The sequence below is a fragment of the Schistocerca cancellata genome, chromosome 3, assembly GCF_023864275.1.
Source record: "Schistocerca cancellata isolate TAMUIC-IGC-003103 chromosome 3, iqSchCanc2.1, whole genome shotgun sequence".
Taxonomy (NCBI): domain Eukaryota; kingdom Metazoa; phylum Arthropoda; class Insecta; order Orthoptera; family Acrididae; genus Schistocerca; species Schistocerca cancellata.
In genome coordinates this window covers 64,369,050-64,393,651 of record NC_064628.1, presented here as the reverse complement: position 1 = coordinate 64,393,651, position 24,602 = coordinate 64,369,050, and the positions used below count along the sequence as shown (strand labels likewise).

The 24,602-nt window shown below is 41.7% G+C and overlaps 1 protein-coding gene across 1 annotated transcript in view; it reads right to left on the bottom strand.

Moving 5' to 3' along the window:
- Positions 1-24,602, bottom strand: part of LOC126176978 (histone-lysine N-methyltransferase E(z)) — a 100,768-nt gene that overhangs the window by 15,210 nt on the left and 60,956 nt on the right. The window contains exons 8-10 of the mRNA XM_049924193.1: positions 23,321-23,498; positions 10,338-10,558; positions 1,897-2,158 (exon numbers count right to left, since the gene is read on the bottom strand). Of these exons, the coding sequence (XP_049780150.1) occupies positions 1,897-2,158; positions 10,338-10,558; positions 23,321-23,498 (661 nt within the window). The remainder of the gene's footprint in view (positions 1-1,896; positions 2,159-10,337; positions 10,559-23,320; positions 23,499-24,602) is intronic.

Genomic DNA, 24,602 nt, shown 5'->3' with positions numbered 1-24,602 from the left:
CAACTGCAGGCAAGCATCATGCAAGTTGATGCGTGAAAAATCTGGCGCTACAACAACTTCACAAACAAATCCACATGGCACGGAATTGGATATGAATCTCGGACACACTGCATGTTAAGTGTTAGTTTAAAATCTCTGCAAAAGTACATCATGGTGTCGGGCTTCCGAATTACCATCAAAGTGGTGGCCAAGTGGCTCAACAAAGGAGGAGGACCGATACCCTGATCCTGCAAATGATGCAACTCAGCCTTTACCTTGTTGTGTGGAGGAAATGGGGAGGGCATGAAAAAATTTAGGTATTGCAATGGCTTAATTGCCTCAGAATTTTCTTCCTGGTCCAAGGTGTTCTCAAGCAGCAGGCTGTATGACCACAGTAAGTTAGTACAGTTCATGACAAGGAACAGATTGAGGCACTAAATGCACTTTGTCAATGATCTGGAAGGCAAACACAAAAAAAGGGTCTAGAAAAAAAATATTTTGCACTTACAGTGAAATCACTATCAACAATGTAAGTGCTTTTCCAGATTATTATAACATGCGATGATGGAGTACTGCCCCTTGTCAGCAATGCAGAAATGCCATGTCTGTGGCGCCCAAAATTAAGACTAGGCAAAGAGAATAAAAAAATCAGGAGAGTCACATGTATGACAATATCCTTTGATGCCACTTTACTATCTGCACAGGTGTGACAATCCTGCTACACTACACTGTCAGCACAGGTGCTTCATGGGCCGATGGTGGCTCGATAATAACCAGGGAAGAGAACCCCGTGAGAGGAAAGAAAACTCGCTTTGCTAGTCGACCTAGAGGAAGCAGAGAGCCTGAAACCACATACAAAAATACATCAGAATAAACTTAGCGCACGGCTGACACAACCAGCCCACAGCTCAGCACTCGGAAACAACACTGGCATGAAGTGCAATGTGAGGTCTGCAGTGGTTAACTCAGGGTAGGCACTGGTCCACTTGGCTTACAGTCACCCACAGGTAAATACTTCTGTCAGCAGGTCTGCTCTTACTACACATTCCATATGCTCTCCATGGACAGTTATCTTATTATTCAGCTGCCCTACCCATGCCAGTTCAGCTGCCTCGATCGTGATGTCCGCTGGTGAAGATATTAAACTATCATACACCGCTAAACAACAAAACATAAGCTATCAGATGCAACAGGCATTTTTTCTAAAAGATTGTTCATTAGTATTCCTGTGAATCAATTTGAGCAGCTTCTTTCTGTAACTCATGGATGACAATCTCAGTTCAACAAGGATGGTATAAAGTATCAACTAGAATCTTGCTGTAAGTCTTGGCTCTAACTTTGTTAACAAGACTGGATTAAAATTATATTCTCTGCGTTTTGCTGACATGGTAGTTCACTGAATGATATTTTTCATTTCAATAAAAAACGAGGTTCTTGCCAAGCCATGAAGGCCCAAGGGATGTCTACCAGCTGCCGTGACATCCTCTGCCTTGCAGCATCATGCAGGTGCAATATGGGTATGCATGAGGTCAGCACACTGCTCTCACAGCCATGTTGCAGACTATCCAGACTGCGGAGCTGCTACTATTCAGTCAAGTAGTTCCTCAATTGGCATAATGAGGCTGAGTGCAACCTATACAATTCTCCCACCCTTTTCAGTAAAAACCAAACTCAAAATAACAACTCTTACACCTGTGACACAACACTTTGAACAGATACTATGCTTGCTAGTTTGGAAACAAAAAAATATGCCTTTCACAAATGCCAGTATACTGAAATGGATAAATTAGAACAGATTAAGGATTTGAGGAAATGGGTAAATACCTCAGTGGCACCTTGTCATTGTTTCCAGTTTGAATTCAAATTACTCTCAATTGACAAATACAGAACAAATTAATGTAAACAAAGTAAACTTACAGTCAGAGCTACATTGGCAAAACTTTTCACAGAAGTTCTGGGCACCAATACAGGGACACAACTGGTCACACGGTTGATTGGGATGATCACAGGGTGTAAAGTTATAAACATGGTTTGAGCTGGAATCTTTCTTCAGCTGAATCTTCCGGCAATGCATTGACCACAATCTATGCTTCTTCTTCTTCTTGCGTGGTGGCGTGAAATCTTTAAGCGATTCTTCTGTAATTATATCAGCTGATTCCTTCTGAGCAAATTCATATACCTACAACAGACAAGTCAACACCACAACACACAAATTTCTGTTTTAGTAAAATTCTGCCCTTAATTTTTCTCAAAGTAAAGCTTTCACAAAAAATTATATTAATAACGAGTGAGAAACAAGGTTGAGTAAGAGCAATGCTATGAAGTTACTGAAGCTGATAGAAGACAGTGGATACTTTATAAATTAGAGCTTCCCACAGAGGCAATTGCCACTGCATATTTCTTCACAGCCACCAACATGCTTGAAATCAGTTTCAAATTTACAAGAAACCTTCTCCTCTTTGCCAGCAAACACTATTTCTCTAACAATACTATTATATTCTTATCTTTCCAATTAAAATTAACTTCATGAACACTGGGGAGTATTTTTTTGCACTCTGTTAAAAAATATTTTAACAAATTAAACACCATACTGAGAGGATGCATAAAATGACTTAAATTACCACAGAGTAATGTGCCAGCACAACAAGTTAATATCATGCTGTACATGGTTTCTGTCTTTGTATTATCCACCAAACTCAAAACAGGTAGTCTTAAAATTACATAAAGTACCACCTCTTAGTCCTGGATTATAGTGGAGCGGCACAACAGAGCAGTAAGTTTCCTTTAATTTACATCTATGGTGACAAACTTTTTGTAACAGATTACCGGTTTCAGTCTTTAATGACCATCATCGCATCTGCAGCAAAAATGGGAAAAACATAAATACACTCGCAAACTGTCTACAGCTTAAGAACAATACGTAGACCATAATGAAAAGTAGTACTGACCAAATTTACATTTGTACGCTTTAAATATGAAGAGGCATACCTGTTTCATAAAAACAAAGTCCTAATGTACTGCAGCCATAGTGGCATTGTCAATTGTTAAATGCGGAATCAGCACCAGCATCGTAAATACATAGCGAAAGCTAGAGTTTTGTGTGTATGTTTGTGTTTATTTGTGTGTCTATCGACCTGCCAGCGCTTTTGTTGGGTAAGTCTCATCATCTTTCTTTTTAAATATATTTTTCCCACGTGGAATGTTTCCCTCTATTATATTCATATAAATAACATCACATACACGAGTCATGTTGTCAGTAGTACTGCTGTTTAAAACAAGCAGCCATACAGTAGCCACAAGATGTTTGTGTTGTAAGTTCACCAGATGTCGCTAATGTCGGTATACACTAGTTTTCAATAATTAATTGAAACAGTGAAAATAAAGGGGGCTACAATAGCTGAAGTCTGTAATAAGCTTATAACGTATAAAAGGCATTACAGTAATAAAAAGCAATAAAAAGAAGAACACGGCAAAAGAAAGATTGTTAAAAAGAGGAAGAGTTAAGAAACAGTGGTTGACATGTGCTCTAGTGCCAATATTCTAGTTAACGACATGAATATTAAACACCATTGATAGTGCACCGGGTAATATTAAACAACCATTAAACAAATCGCTAAAGGAGCCACAAATGAAAGAAAACTTAGTGCTGCACATAATCAGTGTCCTCTGTTAGCGCTAACGCCAGAATTCCACACAGGCGGGAAGTGGTTCGAGGAATGTGACCGGCAGAGGGCCCCTTGTACCCTGCGGCACTCCGTTGCAAGAAAAGAATGATAAAATTCCGTAACAGTGGATGATCCACATTATCTGATTAATGCAGTCTATGAAATGAATTGATAAGGAACAAGAACGTACTAGTCAGGCGTAAAATGTATGAAAATCAAGTAAATATGTGACGCACTCAATACTAGGTGAAATTATCAACACACTATATATAACAGAGGGGTGCAGTGATTAGAGTAAAACATTGTCAAATAAAGCAAAGTAGGCATTGGGCACAAAGTCATTTTGTCAGTTAAGCAGTTTAGTTGGATCTTTATCTTTTGCTTTATAAATTTAAAGCTCCTCTAGCAAATTAAGAGCACAGCCTTTTCCCACTATGAAGAATATGCATACAATTCTCAATGCTCCCTATGGAATGACCAGTATCAGATAAATTCTGTCCCAAAGCTGGTTTGTTTCGTGGCTGTGAGTGTTCTTTAAACCTTAATTTAAAAGAGCGGCCTGTTTGACCGATATAATATTTGTCACAGCTACTGCAGTCAATCCTGTATACTCCAGAGCCATCAAATTTATCATAGTTCCCTTTCAGTTTATGTTTTATTCGCAGTTTTAGGGTGTTATTAACCTGAAAGCCACATCTGACATCAGACTTTTTAAAACATTTTGCCATTAAATTTAATAGGAATAGTTTTCATTCTATCTTTTTGTCAGTACTACTTTTCATTATGGTCTATGTATTGTTCTTAAGCTGTAGACAGTTTGCGAGTGTATTTATGTTTTTCCCCATTTTTGCTGCAGATCTGATGATGGTCATTAAAGACCAAAACCGGTAATCTGTTAACAAAACGTTTGTGACCATAGACGTAAATTAAAGGAAACTTATTACATATACGGGCCACTGTTTTTTCGCGACGATGTCGCAGCTTGTGAAACAACAGAGCAGGTTGGAGCTGCACGTCAGGCAATTACCGCAGCACAGCTTTGGGCCCAGGTATAGTGGGGCCAGGCAGTGGTGCAGCAGCAGGCAGGCCTGGTTGGCTGCGTGGATGGCAAATGCACAAGCCTGTTGATCTGCAATCTTTCTCAAATGATTTTAAAGAAACTACTGGCTAAAAAGAATTGATTCTCATGCAGTTCATAGCTTTATTCATCAGATTAATTATGAACTGCTTATCATTTCCTTAATCATCACAATTAATTGTGATATTTCAAAATAAAGGAAGCTACTGCAAAAAACTCAAATAGTTTGGAATGAAAAACAGAGGTTGCTATACGTTTGTGTTTGGTGCGTGTTTGGTGCAAGTTAAGTCATCTGTTGCTGCATACCAAATATAGTTAATATATTGCACTATTTTTAAACTTGGGATGGACTCTACAGCTCACTCCATTCTCAATATTCATAACATACTTGTCTCTCATAAACAGTCTAGGGTATCATAATGAGATTGCCATTCATAACAACCTAGTGTCTCATAAACAGTCTGAGGTATCGAAACAAGATTTTGGTACACAGTAACCTGCAAAGAGGAGCGTAGGTTGCATATTGTTACTATGCATAACTTCCTTATCTAGTGTGACATAAAAGTAACTACAGATTTTTTTTTTTTTTGCAATGGAATAATGTAATTTTTTAAGGGTAATCAACAAGTGATGAAACAAGAATTGTTAGAAGTTTGTAGAAACCAGACGGAGTTTCCGAGACATGGCTCTGACATTCACAACAGGATTCATAACCACTGTAGTAAGACTTGTGCACTCACCTACCAAAGTTTTGTATGGCTGCCTCCAGCCCTGAGACATGAGTGCCTTCTGAATATGATTTTCTAAATACTGTAAATGATTTATACATCAGAACTTCCCAAATACAGTCAGTAATCTTGACAGAAATCATATTCATCTAAAATACTCAGAAAATTCTGGTACGATGTTTGTAACTCTAAAACATTTTATTTCAATAATTTTACAAGTAGTTGCAGATCCTCACAGGAAATTCATTATAACCCATGTTGGGTGACACGGGATGGAAAGAGAAGACAGTGATTTCATTCTTCTAGTGTATTTCGCTTAATGCAAGAAGGGGAAGTTAATATACTGTCAGACTCTCCACTATTAAAGACGTCAGGTGTGTTGCCTTTTGCATTCTTTGGAGATGAGGCATATTCATTGTTGAGGCATTTTAACAGCTCTTACTGTCAATGAGTTGTAAAACCAGGGAAAGAATATTTGGACAAATGCTTTTCCAGACCACGACAAATAACTGAATGTGCTTTAGGAATAATGAGCGCAAAGTGAAGCATATTTTGGACGCTAAGTTGAACTTCAGCAGATTTGCTGAAGTTATTGTGAAATGTACATGTTCTCCACAACATTGTCATTGACCCAGGATTCCTAAGTTTCAACGAGCAACATGTAGTAGATATTGAACGTTCTATACAAGGCACATACCAGGCAGGATGAAACTTAAACAGAGCTTCAAATAAGACTGTTGCAAACACTTTTTAATTTTTTGTATAATAAAACATGATTTTCACACATTTGTTTGCTGTGCTATTTCAACTTTATTATAGCCTATCATTTTAAGGCAAGGAAAGAAATAAAAGATTACAGAAATGTATTCTGTACTTGAAGTTTGTAATTCTGCTGCCACCTACTCAGATAACTTGTCCAAAATGAATAAGTTGTGATGATGCTTGTTTCAGTGGTTCCATAAAGGACACAGTGTGAAAACAACTACTATCAAGGCTTATGCTGATGCTATTTTCTCAACAGTGCAAGAAAGTAAACACAACTGCCAGAACAGTACTGACTCTGCTACCCACAGCAACATCAAACGCTGCTGGCATTGCCCGAATGCAGCTGGAAACACTCGAACGCTCTGGTCGCCGCACTCAGAAGCAAACATGTTTGACTCGCTCAGTGCAGCTCTGCTTTGTACTGCCCTGCATGCAGCGTCACTAAAAACATGCGCACTCAGCAGCACTGGTTTGTTTTGTCATCACTGTTCTGCTCACCAGGCCACACTGCTCTGACTGTGACACTCCACTGTAACTGCAGCCTTAGAATGACATAACATGCTCTAAGACATTTGCTACAGGAATCTTGGCATTCTTTTTTGCAGTTACCATAAATTAGCTATTTCTCATTTACTTTCAGCTTAACACAGCAAGCACAACATGTATCTCAGCACCTACTGGCAGATAGTACCTCAAGTAGCATTGATCTACAACATACAAAACACATTTGTAAATATCCATCACCTCATTGGCAAAGCATAACTTAAGTTTAAAATGTTAAGCAAAAAATGAGGGAAAAAATTAAACTTTGTACATTGAAATAAAAACCCTCCTATTGTATCATATAAAGATTCAAGCAGTTTGTGTCACTGTCAATAGCCACACACTATTTCAGGGAACAATATTAATCACCATCTCATATCTTGGGGCTATTCCACAGGTGCAAAATCTAACCTTATGTTTTGAGTCATACAGATAATACACAAGAACCCATTTTTATATTCCACACAATTAAAGTTTTCCTGTCATTTCCAACATTTTCATTTATTGCACCCATCAAATTTCCTAAGCTCACAACCTTAATTTGCACTCATTTTTGTGTTAGCATATTTACAATTTTCCCCTGATTTATGCTTAATGAAACAATGTTTGTGGAGAGAAAACGACATAATGTTGTTGGCCTCCAAGTATTATTCACAAGCATTACACACACGGTTAAGCAGTCAAGTTTCTTGACACCAGGGTGCCCTACTCAGCAGGTCTGAAACATTTGAAGACAGAGCAATTCACACTTTGTCTCCTGTTGCTGCCACGCTGTACTCAGCATGGTTGCTGAGAGGAGTAATTAGGTTCATTTGAATAAGTTATCATCACTGATTACAACAGATTTCAAACTGTCAATACTGTGCATGTGAAATTTCACAATGGTTATGACCTTTGCATTACCTGAACGCATATTTCGCTACTGGTAGCACTAGTTGATACCTTAGCTCCCTTTACATTGCTCAAATGTTCCTTGCTTGGATAATAATGGAATATTACACCTGTTACAAATTTTTCACGCTTAGCATGGCATGTTTAGAGAATTTTTTCTCATTGCCAAGGGCCAATATTTACGTAAGTAGTTTTTGGGATATTTCAATAACATAGTGAGTAATGGTTTGCAATTGTGTGGTTTACTGCGTAATGGAGGAGGCACAGTATAGCTTATAATCTTACAAAAGACGACTATGGTGCTAGAGAGGCAGAACACCACACAAAATAACTATGTAAATATTTGCACTTTAAAGTGAGAATAAATTCTCGACACGTGTCATGCTAAGCACGGAAAAATATGAAATTGTTGCAATGTTTCATTCTTTAAAATGCAAGGATGCTATACATAACTTTTACTGCTTAAAAAGTTATTTCCCACATTTTACAACACTTTTCTGAAGCCCCTTGAAAAGTGTAAACGTGGAGTTCCACTGTAAGTATTGAGTGCATAGTTCAATATCGTTATCTGGAAGTAAGTTGCTTAGGTACATCAGAGTCAATTAAATGCTTGTCATTGCATAATATATGATCTCATTTGATCCTCTAGTTATCCGTATGAGTAAACACAAAAGTTAATTGAATTAAACTCACTGAAATTACATGTATGAAAAGATTAGGATGAAATCAAAGAATATGTTGTAGGTACTGAAAATTTGTGCCACACCAGGACTCTAATCCTTTTTTTTTAACTAATTTATGTGGGACACTGGAGTATCTGACCACACATCAAAATTCTTATTGTTGGTGATATTTCCAAACTCTACAGAGATGGGTTCAGGGCATGTGGTAACAGAAAGACTGAGTGAATGGTTTTGGTGCAGGACTGTGGCTTAGCATGTCAATGGACATGAAATCAGGGAAGAACTTAATTAAGTTGGTATATATAAAAGGTGTGGTAGTGAAACAGGCGATTTGGCAACCATGGAAATAGTATGTTACATTAGGAATCAGAAAATGGGAGTGGTGCCATCTGGACAACTTTACCCTTTGCCACTGATCACAATTTCGATATTCAGCTGTGAAGGCATTTCACAGAAACAACAGTCACATGGCTGCACAGTGTTTTACTTAGTGCTCATTACTGTCTCGCACACTGTGCCCCAGTCCCATCGGCACATGCTATCAAAGGTGGGCAAAGAACTTTGAGGAAATGGGTGATACAGTGAGAAAGAGGGGTGGAAAAAGCCTGCACTGAAGTCTGACAATTCGAATCGCAGTGTACAGCAAATATCACACAAGGAACTGCTATACCACCCTTACAAAATTCAGATAGTGCAAACTAAATGCAGATGACCTTCCACAGAGACTATGCTTTTGCGGGAGTTATTAGAATTCATGAAAAACAACCCAGGCCTCTCCACCAATCAGATTGTGAGCCAAGAGGCCGATTATTGTGTGTCAGGCTTTGTTAGCAAGAAAAACTTTAGATACTGATCACATGAAAATCCTGAAATGCTACATGGAACAACACTCAATGAGGGAGTGGTGGTGTGGTGCAGTATATCTTAAGGCCTTTTCTTAAGACAATCATGGCAATGTTGTTCTCTGAATACAGAATATTATGTTCACACGTTGTGTGACAGCCTGCTAATCTTTCTATAACTGCAAACACATTCTTCCAACACGCAATCATTTTCCAACAACACGCGACCACACATTCCATTAGCGTGCAACAGAACATCTTTCCTCATCATCTCACCTCTAAGAACAATGACATTTCCTGGCCTCCAAGATCCCCTAAATATTTCAGAGTATGGCTGCTTCCTTTGGGGTCATTTGAAATCTCAGATCTTCCGGTGTGACTCACCATACACCACGCAGAAACTGAAGGATCAAATCTAGGAGAAATCAATCATATTTCACTGCCAGTCTTGTAAGATCTGACGTCTAACTTCTGCAAAAGACCTGAAAAGTGTGCGAAGAACAACGGCGGCCACCTATGAGATGTCTTTTTCAAGTGTGGGCATTTTAAATTGAAAGCATTGTAAAATCATGTTGTACTTCTTTTATATCACTGAATAAATTTTTATCGCTAGTGGAGGTTTCAAAATCACCTGTCTCACTGCAGCACCTGTTATCAACAGCAGGGCAAAGCACGGTCCTCCAATTTCACTTGCTCATGTGCTATTCTCAACATATCTTGGGGGAGAACTTCTGGTAGCAGTGTTTCAAATAACTGTAGGCCAAATCAGTGGCAATGAGAGTTTGATTCGCACCTGGAAGGAGTCCAGATGTTCTAATGGCTAATGCAACTTCTTGTGAAAATTAGAAAATCCAAATGAGAAGCTTTGTTTGGCATAAATTATCATTAATCACATTGCAAAAGTATTGCTTCAGGTGATTACAATACAAATAGTTGTCAGGAAGCAACCAAAAAAGTAGAAAATAAAAGGCTTACTTAATACAAAGTGATTCTGCAGACATGAGTGGTTTACAGTTGTTGGTTATATGCTTTTACAAGTTTAATAAGGAGAATATATAGGGTGATATCAGGTTGAAGAGCGTAACATTTAACAATGGCTTTTCGCAATGTTACAGAAAAATATCTTCCAAGAAACTGTACTGGTCACAAATTAGAAACATCACCTGTTGACATGTTTTTGTGAGCATGATCTGTGCAATAGCACAATAGTTATTAAGGAAAACTTTGTGCAAAGCACGGAACAGAGACTGATCTGCGCCTGTCCACTCTGCTGTCTCCTCAGGACCCATGAGACCCAGAAGTGAGAATGAGGTCCTTGTAGAGGTGGGCTGGCTGACTGTGTCAGCTGGAGGTGGCTTCCCATCCTTCGAGCCACGTTTAAATTCTGAAACACATGAAAGTAAATTAAAACAACAGAATCATTAGAAAAGGTGCCAAAGTTAAGAATCAAATTGAGTACTTCCCTCGTGGCTAAATGTCCTGACTAGCAGTAAGGAACATAATGTACCAAGGAGCTCACTTAATACAGTCTAGATTAAGGAAAAAATACAACATTGACAAAATTAATTAAGTGTATCAGATCTGAAAATATAAGTCACATAATCATAATAACTTTATAAAAAAATAATTTTATAAAAATCAACAACTGAGGCAACTGTGAGATGCTAGCAAAGTAAGCTCACTGGACAAAATATTAGTTATTCTCTTAAAAGAGCACAATGGCCAGTTTTGAGTGCTGCAGATGGCACAGAAATGGTACCAGTTGGTGCTCTGACATACCACCACTGACAGAAGCCAGGCAGTAGGTGTGTGTGTGTGTGTGTGTGTGTGTGTGTGTGGAAATAGGTGTTGAGATGTTCAGACACACCTATGATTACACCATGAAGGCTGTACTACTCACAGCCAGGCAACACAGCATACGAACAGTGATCATAAACAGGTTCTAACAGGGACTGGAGACAAGTGTCATACCTTGTGTATGATGACTGGTTTCAAATCCGGCAGGACCACCTCAATCAGTTTCCAAGCAAGCACTGCAAAGGGATCTCCATGCAATGGACAAGTGGAATCCTGCATTTTGCAGAAGGCCAAGCTGTAGATCTTCAATGGACCAAACTACACAGTAGCTGACTGGAGGCTCGTAGCATGGTCAGATGAGCCGTGGTTTCAGTTATTTTCAAGTGACGCAAAGTGTTGAGTGCACGATGAACTCAAAGAGCTGTTTAATCCACAATGTGTGTAGAGGGTTGTAGTCCATGGCTGGTGTGGTTCTAAGATTTTTTGAGGGTGCTTTTCTTATCATGAGTTGGGCCCTTTTATCCAGCTTGCATGAAGTTTATTTTAACATTCTCAGTGCACGGGCATTGTCCCTTACTTCTACATCTCCATGGTGAGTATGTTGTGGACACACCAATTTTCTGCATGCATACAATCTTGGTTTGACCACAATGAAGCTTACTACCACACCTCTGCTTGCCTGCTAAATCATCTGCTCTCAATCCCGTACAAAACATATAAGAATATTTGTAACAATGGGTGAAACACAGTAATCAACATCCATGTAACTTGGTAGCACTAATGGATCTACTCACCACAGAGTGGCTTCTGCTCGATATGGCATACCTGAAGCAACTTGTGGACTCACTCCCTTGCCAAACTGAGGCTATTATTAGGGCAAGAAGCAGTGTTACGCAACATTCTTATGATTTAGTTTGCGGGTGATTTTTGTCCAGTGTGCTTATTTTAACGAGTTTCAATTACGAGAAATGTATTACACACACACACACACACACACACACACACACACACACACACACATACATTTCTATGTTAATGATCTGCAGCTTCACACAAGTTCCACACATGCAAGAGGTATCAATACTGTCATTATTCAGATAAATGATGCTCTGTCTCTCATGGTTAGATGAGCATAAAACCTAGCACTTAAAGAAAATGTGAAGAAATCCCAAAATATTTTATAATGCCATCATAAATTAATTAGTTCTGAACTCCACAAACAAACAGCTGCCCCCTACTCTTCTTAAGGCTGTCCAAACACTGTGTATTTGAAAAAAAATCAGGATATTATTGATACACTTGTTGACTATTTTTCCACATAATCACCATCCCATTCAATGCATCTGGTGAACCGTGCTGCAAGTGTCTTATGCTCTCCTCGAAGAACTCTGCCGCTAGACCCTTCTCCCACTTCAGAACCTCTTTGTGCAACTGCTCATCAACTGAAAATTTAATTCCACTCATGTGTGCCTTCAGAGGGGTGAAAAGACGACCGTCTGAAGGCACCAAGTCAGAGGAATACAGTGGAGGGGGGATATGGAGTTGAAAACATCCCAACCAAATGAGTCCAAGAGCACAAAGTATCCACAAACCAGACAAAAGAACGGAAATGCAGTCAGACTGGGCAGAAAAGTAGCACCAATACACACTAACGAGGAATGTAAACAGCTTGGCAAAAAGCAACAGTTCAGCAAGTATGATGGTTTTTAACATAGAGAGTGGAAATTGGCGCAGGAATGGTAGTGCCAGCATAGTTAAAGGAGGAAGTACTACGTGAAATGCACAGTCCAGTGTTGTTTGGCCATGGAGGTTGCAGAGTGATGAATTGGAGAGTGGCGGAAAAATACTGTTGGTGAGAAGAAAAAAATGATGTCTATCAATACTTGAGGAATTGTATTAAGTGTGCTCAACATGCGGGTTTTGATCGAAAACAGGTGCTGCTACAAAGATTGCCAGAGGCAAAAGAACTGTTTAGTTTGAATGGGATACACATGTTAGGACTTTTCAATCATACACCAACAGGTAATCGGTATGTACTAATCATAATAGATCATTTTTCACTTTACATCGGGATGGTGCCGATACCTGATCAGCAAGCAACTACAGTTGCACAAGCATTGGTTAGTAGGTGGATGTTGATATTTGGACCAGTGGAGACAATAATTACAGACCAAGGGAAAAGCTTCATGTCAGACATAAAGAGGACTGTATTGATTACCGAGAGTGAGAAAGTTAAGAATGGGTCCAGTTCATCCTCAAACTAATGGAAGAACGGAGCTAGTTCACTGGATGATTTATGGTATGCTTAGCTATTATGTGAGCACACATACCAGGTGTATAAGTATCAAACCAGAATTTCCCTACAGATGGTGCTAGCCATCAGTGTAGGGCTCATGAGACTGCATTGGCAGTGCCATCTGCTTCCTGTAACAGGTGATGACAAATTTCAACAATGTTTCAAAAAACCTGTAAACATGTAAAGTTTTGTGCCTAAGAACTATGATTTGTGGTTTTCTGTTAGCATTTGAAGAAAACGGCTACAGAATCGCACTGAATGCTTGTCGAAGCTTTTGGCAAACTTGTTCTTGGGAAAAGTGTTTCAAGTGGTTCAAAAAATTAAAAAATGGTGATTTTGACATGAGAAATGACGAGCGTGGGAAACCAACGAGACAGTTCGAAGACAACGAATAGCAGGCTTTATTGAATGAAGTTGATACTCAAACTTAGCAAGAACTCACGGAACAACTGAATGTGACACAGAAAGCTGTTTCTCTCTGGTTGAAAGCTATGGGAAAGGTGCATGAAGTGGGAAAATGGGTTCCGCATGAACTGATGAAAGACAGCAAGCAAATCAAAAGATCACTTATGAAACACTGCTTGCCAAATACAAAAGAAAGTAGTTTCTGCATCAAATAGTGACAGGTGATGAAAGATGGATATATTTTGAAAATTCTAAGCATTGTAAATCATGGGTGAATCCAGGCAAAGCATCGACATCCACTGCAAGATCAAATCGCTTTGAGAAGAAGACAATGCTCTGTGTTTGGTGGAATCAGAAGGGTGTCCTCTATTATGAGCTGATAATACTTGGTGAAACTGTGGACACTGATCGCTACAAACATCAAACGACTGATTTAAATCGAGAATTAGGTGAAAAACAACCGTACTATGGAAAAAGGCAACACAAAGCCATATTGCTCCATGATAACGCCCAATCACAAACAGCAAAACACGTCAGCTAAATGATACAGAAATTTAATAGGGAAATACTAGTGCATGCGGCTTATTCTCCAGACTTGGCTACGTTCGGTTATGATCTATTTGCATCACTGGGATATGCTCTGTATGAAAATGGCTCGCTGACTAGTTCGTTCGAAAGAAGAACTGTTTTCTTGGCGTGCCATTCATAGCCTGCCGGAGAGGTGGGAGAAATGTATAAATAGCAATGGAGATTACTTTGAATAAAATATTGTTTATCAGTTTCAAACAAAAACGTGTAATTATTGCAACCAAATTCTGGTTCCATACTTCTACACCTGGCAATTCAGACTGATGCACACATTTATCCTCTTTAGTGAATGCATGCCACTCGTAAGTACACACTAGTATAGAACTGCCATCGTTCCAGGTTGTGTACGGGAAGAAAATGCCACTGCCATTGCCATTCCAAATGATTAGGTAGAAGGGTAGAAGTGGAAAGTATGTCCAAGGATTTGCTAGAAAACTGAAGGAAATGTGGAACACGGTACAACCAAAAAATACCAAAGTGCTTCCATAACAGGAACAAACAGTGAAGAGCACAACCGTACCTGCTGAAGGGAAAAACAAAGAATGGCCGATTTGCTGATTGTGAGTAGCTGAAGTGGACCAAAGAGTGAGGTCATCAGACACAAGATATAAAGTGGTAGAAACGAAGGGAACAACAACAACAACAACAACAACAACAACACAGTTCAGTCGATGGGAAAGGAAAATGGGCAAACAAAGAGGCAGAAGGAAAGTCAGGATGGCAGAAAGAGTAAAGACCAGGAGAGGAGCTAGCAGGGAGAGGGAAGAGGGCAGGAAATACTCCAGAGAAGCTATGCGCGATGGGGTGCCGGCACCACTGCCCGTGTAGAGGCAAGGTCGAAGGCCTCCCACATGTACGCCAATGCCAATACTAACTAATGGACTTTAATTTCAGAAGGAAATTAGGTACTTAGATTTGAAAGGACAAACCACTTTCACGAAGAAACTTGAGGACCATGTGAGGGTTGTCTGCTAACACCCAGAACAAAGAAAGTGGGAGGCCATATTTAATGCGAAGAGCCACAAGGTAGGGGCAGTCCAGTAAAATATAGATCACAACAACTACAAAAGGGGGGAGGGGGTCATTACGGAGTAAAAAACCACAGGTCAAACTACGATCAACCTGATATGAAGACAACAGAGGTGGGTAGATTCCTGCTGGGAAAGGCAGAGGTAAGAATGTCATGTGGCGTGAGTGCCCCAACGAGTAGACCCCATACTGAATAAAAAGGAACTTGATGTGATGTTGCAAATATGCCCACAGAGCAGTAATGGAGAATGGTGTCAGGTGGATGTCTCCCTAGCCAGACGATCAGCAGGCTTGTTACCTGGAGGATACCCACGTGGCTGGGAAATCAATTGAACAAGCAGCAGGTCAAGATTGGTGAGAAGGCCATGGATGGCAGAGACCAAGTGGTGGTGGGTAGAACACCAGCTGACAGGCCACTCACTGAATCGGTGAGAGAGGACCGTTTAATAAAGCAGAATGCCCGGCAAATGGCAGTTAGTTCTGCGGTAACACCCCATGTGTTGCATGGAAGAGATGGTGTCTTCAGCCAACAGAAGATGTGAAGGCATATCCCACATGATCAGTGGATTTAGAGCCACTGGTGTCAAAAATAATAGCATCCCAAAACTCTTGTAAGAGCGGCTCGAACAAACAACAAAACACTATCGGAGCAACGGAGGCTTTAAGATCCCAGAAGAGATCCATCCGAATCTGAGGAACTAAATGAGTTGGGGGAGTGTTTGGGAGAGAAAGTTGGGAACAGGACAACGAGGGAAGGTGGAAATCGCAGCTGAGAAACACCCAAGGGCAGTCAGCAGGCAGGCGACATCTCAAAGCTGCAAAAAGAACATAATTGAGGGGTGAATAGGAAAAAACAGATAATGATGGCACAGGAAACCAAGAGCTGGGACTGCCAAACTGAAAGATGGTGTGATTCCAGGTCAACCAGAAGACCATTGATAGGGTCAGTATGAAAGGCACAATGGACCAAATGGATCTACGATGGTGAACCAGGTTCGAGAGGAACATTGTGGAAGGGGCAGCTGAGCCATAAACTTGACAGCCAGAGTCCATACGGAACAAAACTACGGATAGATAAGGGTGGAGAAAAGTCGAATGGTCCGCACCCCAAGAGGTGTGGACAAGAAAGCAAAGGACATTGGGTAGACAGAAACAGCCAGTCTTGTGAAGGTGGATGGGGCAACCAAGTAAGCTTATTGTCAAAAAGAAGATCTGAGAAATGGAACTGGGGGACCACAGTCAGGCTCTGGGTGCCAAGGTAATGCTGCGAATCACGCCAAGGTAATGCTGCGGATCAGTATGGACCACAGTACGGAAACACAATTGCATCAACCATGATTTAAGGGGCGAGAATTGAAAAAAGTGTAGAGTGACCATGCTGAAATGCGCTGGATGGCACCCTGGAGCTGTCGCTCTGTAGAGGCCACTGAGTGGGAAATAGCCCAGATACAGAAAACATCCACATACAGACCGGGGGTACCAATGGTTTGACACAGGCCACGAGTCCATTAATAGCGATGAAGAAAAGGAGGACATTCAATACGGAACCCTGCATCCTGGGTCTGCAGATGAGAACAGTGCCAATGCAAACTCAGAACACCAGTTGGACAGGAACTGGCAAATAAAAATCGGTAGAGGGCCCCAAAGATCCCACTCATGGAGTATAACTAATATGTGATGGTGCCAAGCCATGTCATATGCCTTACAAACATCGAAGAAAACTTATGGCGGTGCTGAGAAAAAGGACTGCCGAACAGCGGCCTGTAACAAAAGTAGATGATTGATTGGAGACTGTCCTTCACTGAAAGCTGCACTGGAGAGGAGACAAAAGTTCCTGCTATTCGAGGATCCGAAAGAGCCGAAAGCCACCATCTGTTCAAACAACTTTCAGGGGATGACGGACAGGGATGGCCGGTAACTATTGAGTGATGACAGATCCTTACTGGGCTGAAGCACAGGAACCATAATACTGTCCCTCCACTAAGAGGTGAAACACCTGGGAGCCAGACACAGTTACACACCCAGAAGACGCAGTCTTGTTGTGGTAGACTGACTTTTTGAAGCAATTGGTTATGGATGAAATCAGAGCCAGGGGCTGAATTGTGGGAAGAGAAGAGGGCCAGAGGCAGTTTCCATTCAGTAAAAGGTGAACAGTAAGATTCTGTCTGACAACAGATACACTGAATTGCCAAAAACACTGGTACAGGCACGCATATTCAAATGCAGAGATATGTATACAGGCAGAATACGTTACTGTGGTTGGCAATGTCTATATAAGACAACTAGTGTCTGGGACAGTTGTTACAACGGTTACTGCTGCTACAATGACAGGTTATCAAGATTTAAGTGAGTTTGAAAGTGGTGTTATAGTCAGCACATAAGTGATGGGACACAGCATCTCCGAGGTAGTGACAAAGTGAGGATTTTTCTGTACGACCATTTCACAAGTGCACAGTGAATATCAGGAACCCAGTAAAACTTCAAATCTCAAACATTGCTGTAGATGGAAAAAGATCCTGCAAGAACAGGATCAACGACGGCTGAAGAGAACCGTTCAACATGACAGAAGTGCAACTCTTCTGCAAATTGCTGCAGATTTCAATGCTGGGCCATTAACAACTGTCAGCATGCAAACCATTCAATGAAACATCATCGATATGGGCTTTCAGAGCCGAAGGTGCATCCTTGATGACTGCATGACACAAAGCTTTATGCCTCACCTGGGCCCATCAACACCAACATTGGATTGTTGATGACTGGAAACATGTTGCCTGGTCGGACAAGTCTCATTTCAAATTGTATCGAGCAGATGGAAGTGTACAGGTATGGAGACAGCCTCGTGAATCCGTGGACCCTGCATGTCAGCAGCGGACTGTTCAAGCTGGTGGAGGCTCTGTAATGATGTGGGGCGTGTTCAGTTGGAGTGATATGGGACCCCTGATGAATGTACATGCGACTAAAAGGTGACATGTACATAAGCATCCTGTCTAATCACCTGCATCCATTCATGCCCATTGTGCATTTCGACAGACTTGGTCAATTCCTGCAGGACAATGCAACACCCAACTAGTCCAGAATTGCTACAGAGCTATTCCAGGAACACTCTTCCGAGTTTAAACACTTCCGCTGGCAACCATATTCCCACACATGAATATTATGGAGCATATCTGGAATGGTTTGCAACATGCTATTCAGAAGAGATCTCTACCACCTCATACTCTTATGGATTTATGGACAGCACTGCAAGATTCATGGTATTGATTCCTTCCAGTACTACTTCAGACATTAGTCAAGTCCATGACATGTCATGCTGCAGCACTACTGAGTGCTCGTGGGGGCCCTACACAGTATTAGGCAGGTGTACCAGTTTCTTTGGCTCTTCAGTGGAAAACGTAAGTGAGAATCTTCAATCCGCTGTTTCTGGATGAGGGAGGCAGCCAGATAGGAGGCTACCAGTTGTATACTCTCATCGCCAGTTTTGTACAGTCCTTGTTGCTACTGCTGTGGAGGCAGAGTTCGTGAAACGGCTTCTGGTGCAGTACACAACTAAGACAATCTCCCCCCGTCACTATTACACAGCTAAGCCCCAGGGTCAGATAACAGGATAGGAGAATGAAGGTTCAACAACACTTGTAACAAATTAGTATCAAAGTCACACAAAAAGGGTTACTTCTCTTTGTGTCTTGTTAAATGACTAAGTCTGCAACACTGCAAAAATTTACAACAACTATCTGTTCACTTCTACGAATTCACTAAACGAAATTCCCTGTGTAAGTCAGCCCAGGATGATGGTCTATAACTACGTGGGTGAGAGCTGCTCTTTTATCTTCCAAGTAGGCTTTTGTCCGATGTCCGGTCATTGGCAGATTGTACTCGGCCGGCAACTGACTGAGGCGAAGTCGATATCTTCATCCTCAGCACTGCCTGTGGAACCCGCGCAGGTGGCGAGTCTCTATGGCACTGGCACCAGCTAACTTCTTTGCGCCTATGGTGTTTTGCCCTGGCTGTGTCTCGTTCAGATGACACGGCACTGACGTTGATGCCATCACAAAATGTGTTGCAAGGTGTTCCGCAAGAATCAGTGGATTCATACAAAGACAACGCGGGAGGGCAAGGTCCAGGATGGAAGACTGCTGTTGGCAACCTTGATGGGTGCCACTTGTAGATGACACCTGTGAAGAAGGGACAGAAGAATTTAGGGAGGAGACAAAGTATTCCCAACACACCCACTTGCTCTGTTTGATTAAGTAACGGGTTTTGGCGTGAAGACGTTTAAAGGTAATAAGATCGGTGCAGGATGGGTGCCGCATAGTGCATCGCAAGGCTTGACGGTGATCACAGATGGTGATGGCAATGACTGTGCTCCACCAAGGAACCAGCCAGCAGCAAAAGGGGCTTGTGGAGTGGGAGACGTCAGTTGCTGCAGCACAAATAACTGTAGCAGACATGTCATGGACGATTCCATCAATACAGCCTGATAAAGAGAGGGTAAACACGACCTGAGAGGAGCATAAGGCCAATCAGCATGGCAGAAAGACCAGTGGGGCAATCTGGTCTTTATGAAAAAGTACTCCCCCCCCCCCCCCCCCCAAGGACTGATGATCATTAAAATCCCTAAGGAGGAGGAAAGGAGGGGGGAGTTGCTAAAGGAGGGCAGTTAGGGCAGTGGGTGCAGGTGGCCTGTTAGGAGGGGGATTGCAAACTGTGACCACAGAGACCAGGTGGAACCAGACAGCAACTGTTTCCAATGTGGTATGAAGAGGGATCCACATGCTAACAACATCCGCACGGAACAATGGGCAAATGCCACCAGAAGCCCTCAAAGGGCAAAGTGCAGAACCCAAGAAGGGTCAGTGAGTGAGCATCAGTTAAATTAGGTTCCTGGAGAATGATACAATCTGGAGAGTAAAAGAAAAAATGGGATTGCAACATGGAAGGCGATGGTACTATCCATTACAACTCCACTGAATAAGTGCAGAACTGGAATCCAAATAGGAGGCAAACAGGCATAAGGGGGTCCTATCACGAGGTCACCATCTGTAACCAACAAGGACAGGGTGACATCCATAAAAAGAGGTCAGACTCAGGTTGTGAGGAGCAGTCGGCACTTCTGGAGGCACCAGAGGGGCCTTGTACCAAGGCTTCTTCTTCTTCTTCAAGGAGGGCAGGGCTTGGAGAGTCTGCAAGCTTCAGTAAGATCTGACCTTGGGGGCGCACGGGCTGTGGGTCATGTGGTCGACTTGTGGCAGGAGGCCTCCAGTCGACACATCGCTGAACTGTCATTAGTGTGTGTGTGTGTGTGTGTGTGTGTGTGTGTGTGTGTACTGTAGAACAACCTGTGCAGTAGCCATGGTGGTGATGTCAAAGCCGCATTGTGAGGTAAGGATGGTGTTATGTTCCCTTGTTGAACTCATATGATTTGATATGGACACCGATGGAGACAAGGAACATTTCCATTTCAGACATATTTGGATTGGATACTACTACCAATGCCTCAGACATGGAATGTGCACCTAGCCGATTCAGCCAGCCTGCAAGTGGCACAGTGGACGAGTCACGTGTCATGTTAGGACAGCCCGATCTACCCGGTACATCGAAGGATACCACACCCACTACATCAACCGTGGATGTATCGGAGGGGGATCGTAGTACTGGTACTGTAATTGCACTGCAACGAGGAAGAAAATGGGTCCGATATGCACACCTGTGGGCATGAACATTTGAAAAGAAAACCAATCAACAGGGGAAGAATACATTAGCGTGAAAGGAAATTTAGTGTCATAGAAATGTCCCACCCTTGGAGCAAGCGTGTGTCAGAAGGAATGTGGTCGACATCTTTCACCTGAACACCAGCAACAATATTTGACTCGTTCTATGCATTAGGTAGTTTCGACTTGCAGTTGGCGTACATTTTTGCTGTGGTGAAGGTAGTCCCTATGGCATGTGCATATTCCTCTGATACTACAGAGTCGTGACGAGGAACAATATTCCTATAACATTTCCAGAATGAAGTGGGAGTGGACGTGAAGGTATGTCAAAGGTTCTTTAAGAACATTTTGCAGATATCAGATAGTAGGATTACAAGGGTTCTTTCACTCAAAATGCAGCACCTGACCCTAAGCAAGGTGCATGCCCCACTAAAAACAAAACACAAATAGCAAAGGCGGTTGCGGTAGAGAACTTCATGAAACGGTTTCCAGCATATCGTAGCCATTATGCACAGATAATGAAACAGTGGATCAGAAGTATTAGTCACCAGACCTGAGCAGGGGGAAGTTATACCATTTATATAAAGCCGAGCATGATGATCCAATCTCATACTACATGTTTGGTCAGATATTTAATACACGATTTAATCTGTCCTATCATCCCCCTGTAAGTGATTCCTGCCGTAAATGTGACTTCTATAACATCAAACATGTCAAACATACTGTTGCTGACACTGCAGAAGAGAAGGGCAAATGGAAATGTGAAAGAAAGTTACATCAACGAATGGCCGAGAGCGTGCAGACGAGAATGCATCGCTATGCAGCAGAAGGGAGGCATCAGGACAATGATATGACTGTGATTGTCTTTGATTTGATGAGGGCTTTACTGACACCGGTATTTACGGCAGGTATCTGTTACTACAAGTGGCAACTGTGGACATATTGCCTTGGAATGCACGACCTGCGTACCATGAAATCTACTGTGTATGTATGTATGGAGTGAGGGCAAAGCATCCCGAGGACCACAAGAAATTGGATCATGTCTCACGCATTACACTGAACATAACATCCAAACAAAGCAACTGATTATGTACTCGGATCGATGTGGCAGGCGAAATAGGAATATAAAAATGGCCTCACTGTGTCAATTCATGGTTCTGCATGAAGACTGCCACCAAAAGTAATCCATCATAAATTCCTAATCAGTGGACATTCATACCTACCACATGATCAGGACTTCGGTATCATCGCGAAGAACAGGAAATTTCACCCAAACATATACACACCCTCTGACTGGATGAATGTCCTAATCACTGCATGAAAACAACAACCCTTCACCGCTACACTGATGACAAGGAATGATTTCATGTCCATAGTATGTTTAGAAAGAAACATACGTAATCATAAAGTGTAGACACAAAATACCAGGATGAAATGGATCCATATTCAGTGGCTTCAGTATAAAGAATCCTCTTCCCATATCATGTTTTATAAGTACTCCAATGAGTCAGATGTCCCATTTGCTGATTTCAGTTTTGCTAAATGAGGGTCAAAAGTAATTGAGACTCTGGACATATTATATCCCAATGGACACACTATTAACATGTTGAAAAAGACCGATTTAATAACCTTGCTGCAATTCATACCCCAGTGTACTATGGTTATTACGGTAACTTGAAGACATCTGCACAGCCGTGTGGAGACACCATCCCTGTAAATGACGACACGGATGGTGAACATTAATGCCTCATGTGTATCTTGTCCAATGTTTGACTACAGTGTGTAAAGCAATAACGGTCTATCCCACATGGTTCGTGTATTACGGCCAAGTGCACCGAAACAATAGTGGCCTAACCCACACAAAAAACGGTCTAAAAACACTATTACGATTAACTCCATGTATAGTCAATTACTGGACACCATACCACGTTATGTATACCACACTCACTGCTATATGCCGCAATCACTACCTTACACATCAAATCTGCAAATGTCAATATCTTTGAGTGGCCATTCCCACAAACCAGTGTGCTGCGGGTTAGGCCACAATAGTGCTGATAGCCCCATATATCACATGCAATGAAAATTTTTTCTTAATATGAATGTGTGAAATTTTCATTAAAATTCCTTGTTGCCATCTAACAATGAGTCCAGACTCAAAACAACTTAATAAGAAATAAATTGTTCATTCAAAAGTAGTGTGGCTGGTTGTAGTTTACTTATTTATTGACATTTCAAAAACAAGTGTTCTGAATTAATCATGGATAAATTATGTCTATATGAGGCCTTTACTCAGCAGTGAAATATGAATGGCTGTACATACCTTTATCATATTTGTTACTGTCATTGCTGTCTTCAGAGCTTGCTTCATTTCCAGAATCAACAGACGCCTGTTTGCGTACTTTACGAGGACGCTGACCAGGATTTTGTGCATCAGCAGCAATGTCACTCTCTTCCTTGCTCCGTTCTGCTATAGCTGCCAATTTCTCTCGCATGCCCTCCTGAATTAGAGAAATAGAGATTAAATGGAAATTCAATCCCAAATTATAAAATATGTGTAACTACACTCATGCTCATAAATTAAGGATAACTGCAGAATCTGCTGCCACACAACATGGCACTACACAAAACTGGCACTAATAGCATAGGCACATAGGGAACACACACGACACAGATCTGTAAGTCCACGCTATTGGTAATAAGTTGAGAAAACCATCCCGAAAGACGTGATACAAAACACCACTGTTTCCTGCACATGTACCCCGACATCAATATGGGATATGATCACCATGCACACGTACACAGGCCGCACAACCAGTTGGCATACTCTGGATCAGGTGGTCAAGCAGCTGCTGGGGTATAGCCTGCCATTCTTGCACCAGTGCCTGTCTGAGCTCCTGAGGTGTCGTAGGGGTTTGAAGATGTGCAGCGATATATCGACCAAGAGCATCCCAGACATGCTTGATGGGGTTTAGGTCTGGAGAACAGGCAGGCCACTCCATTCGCCTGATATCTTCTGTTTCAAGATACTCCTCCATGATGGCAGTTTGGTGGGGCCGTGCATTATCATCCATCACGAGGAAGGTGGGACCCAATGCACCCCTGAAAAGGCGGACATACTGGTGCAAAATGATGTCTCCATACACCCAACCTGTTACAGTTTCTCTGTCAAAGACAAGCACAAGTGTATGTGCACCAAACATAATCCCACCCCACACTATCAAACCACGACCTCCATACAGGTCCGTTTCAAGGACATTAAGGGGTTAGTATCTGGTTCCTGGTTCACACCAGATGAAAACCTGGCAAGAATCACTGTTCAGGCTATACCTGGACTCGTCCATGAACTTAACCTGGACCACTGTTCCAATGACAATGTACTGTGTTTTTGACACCATGATTTACGGGCTCTCCTGTGATCAGGGGTCAGTGGACTGTACCTTGCAGGTCTCCGGGCGAATAAACCATGTCTGTTCAGTCGTCTGTAGACTGTGTGCCTGGAGACAACTGTTCGAGTGGCTGTGGTCAGGTCCAGAGCAAGACTGCCTGCAGTACTCTGTGGCCATCTACGGGCACTGATGGTGAGATATCGGTCTTCTTGTGGT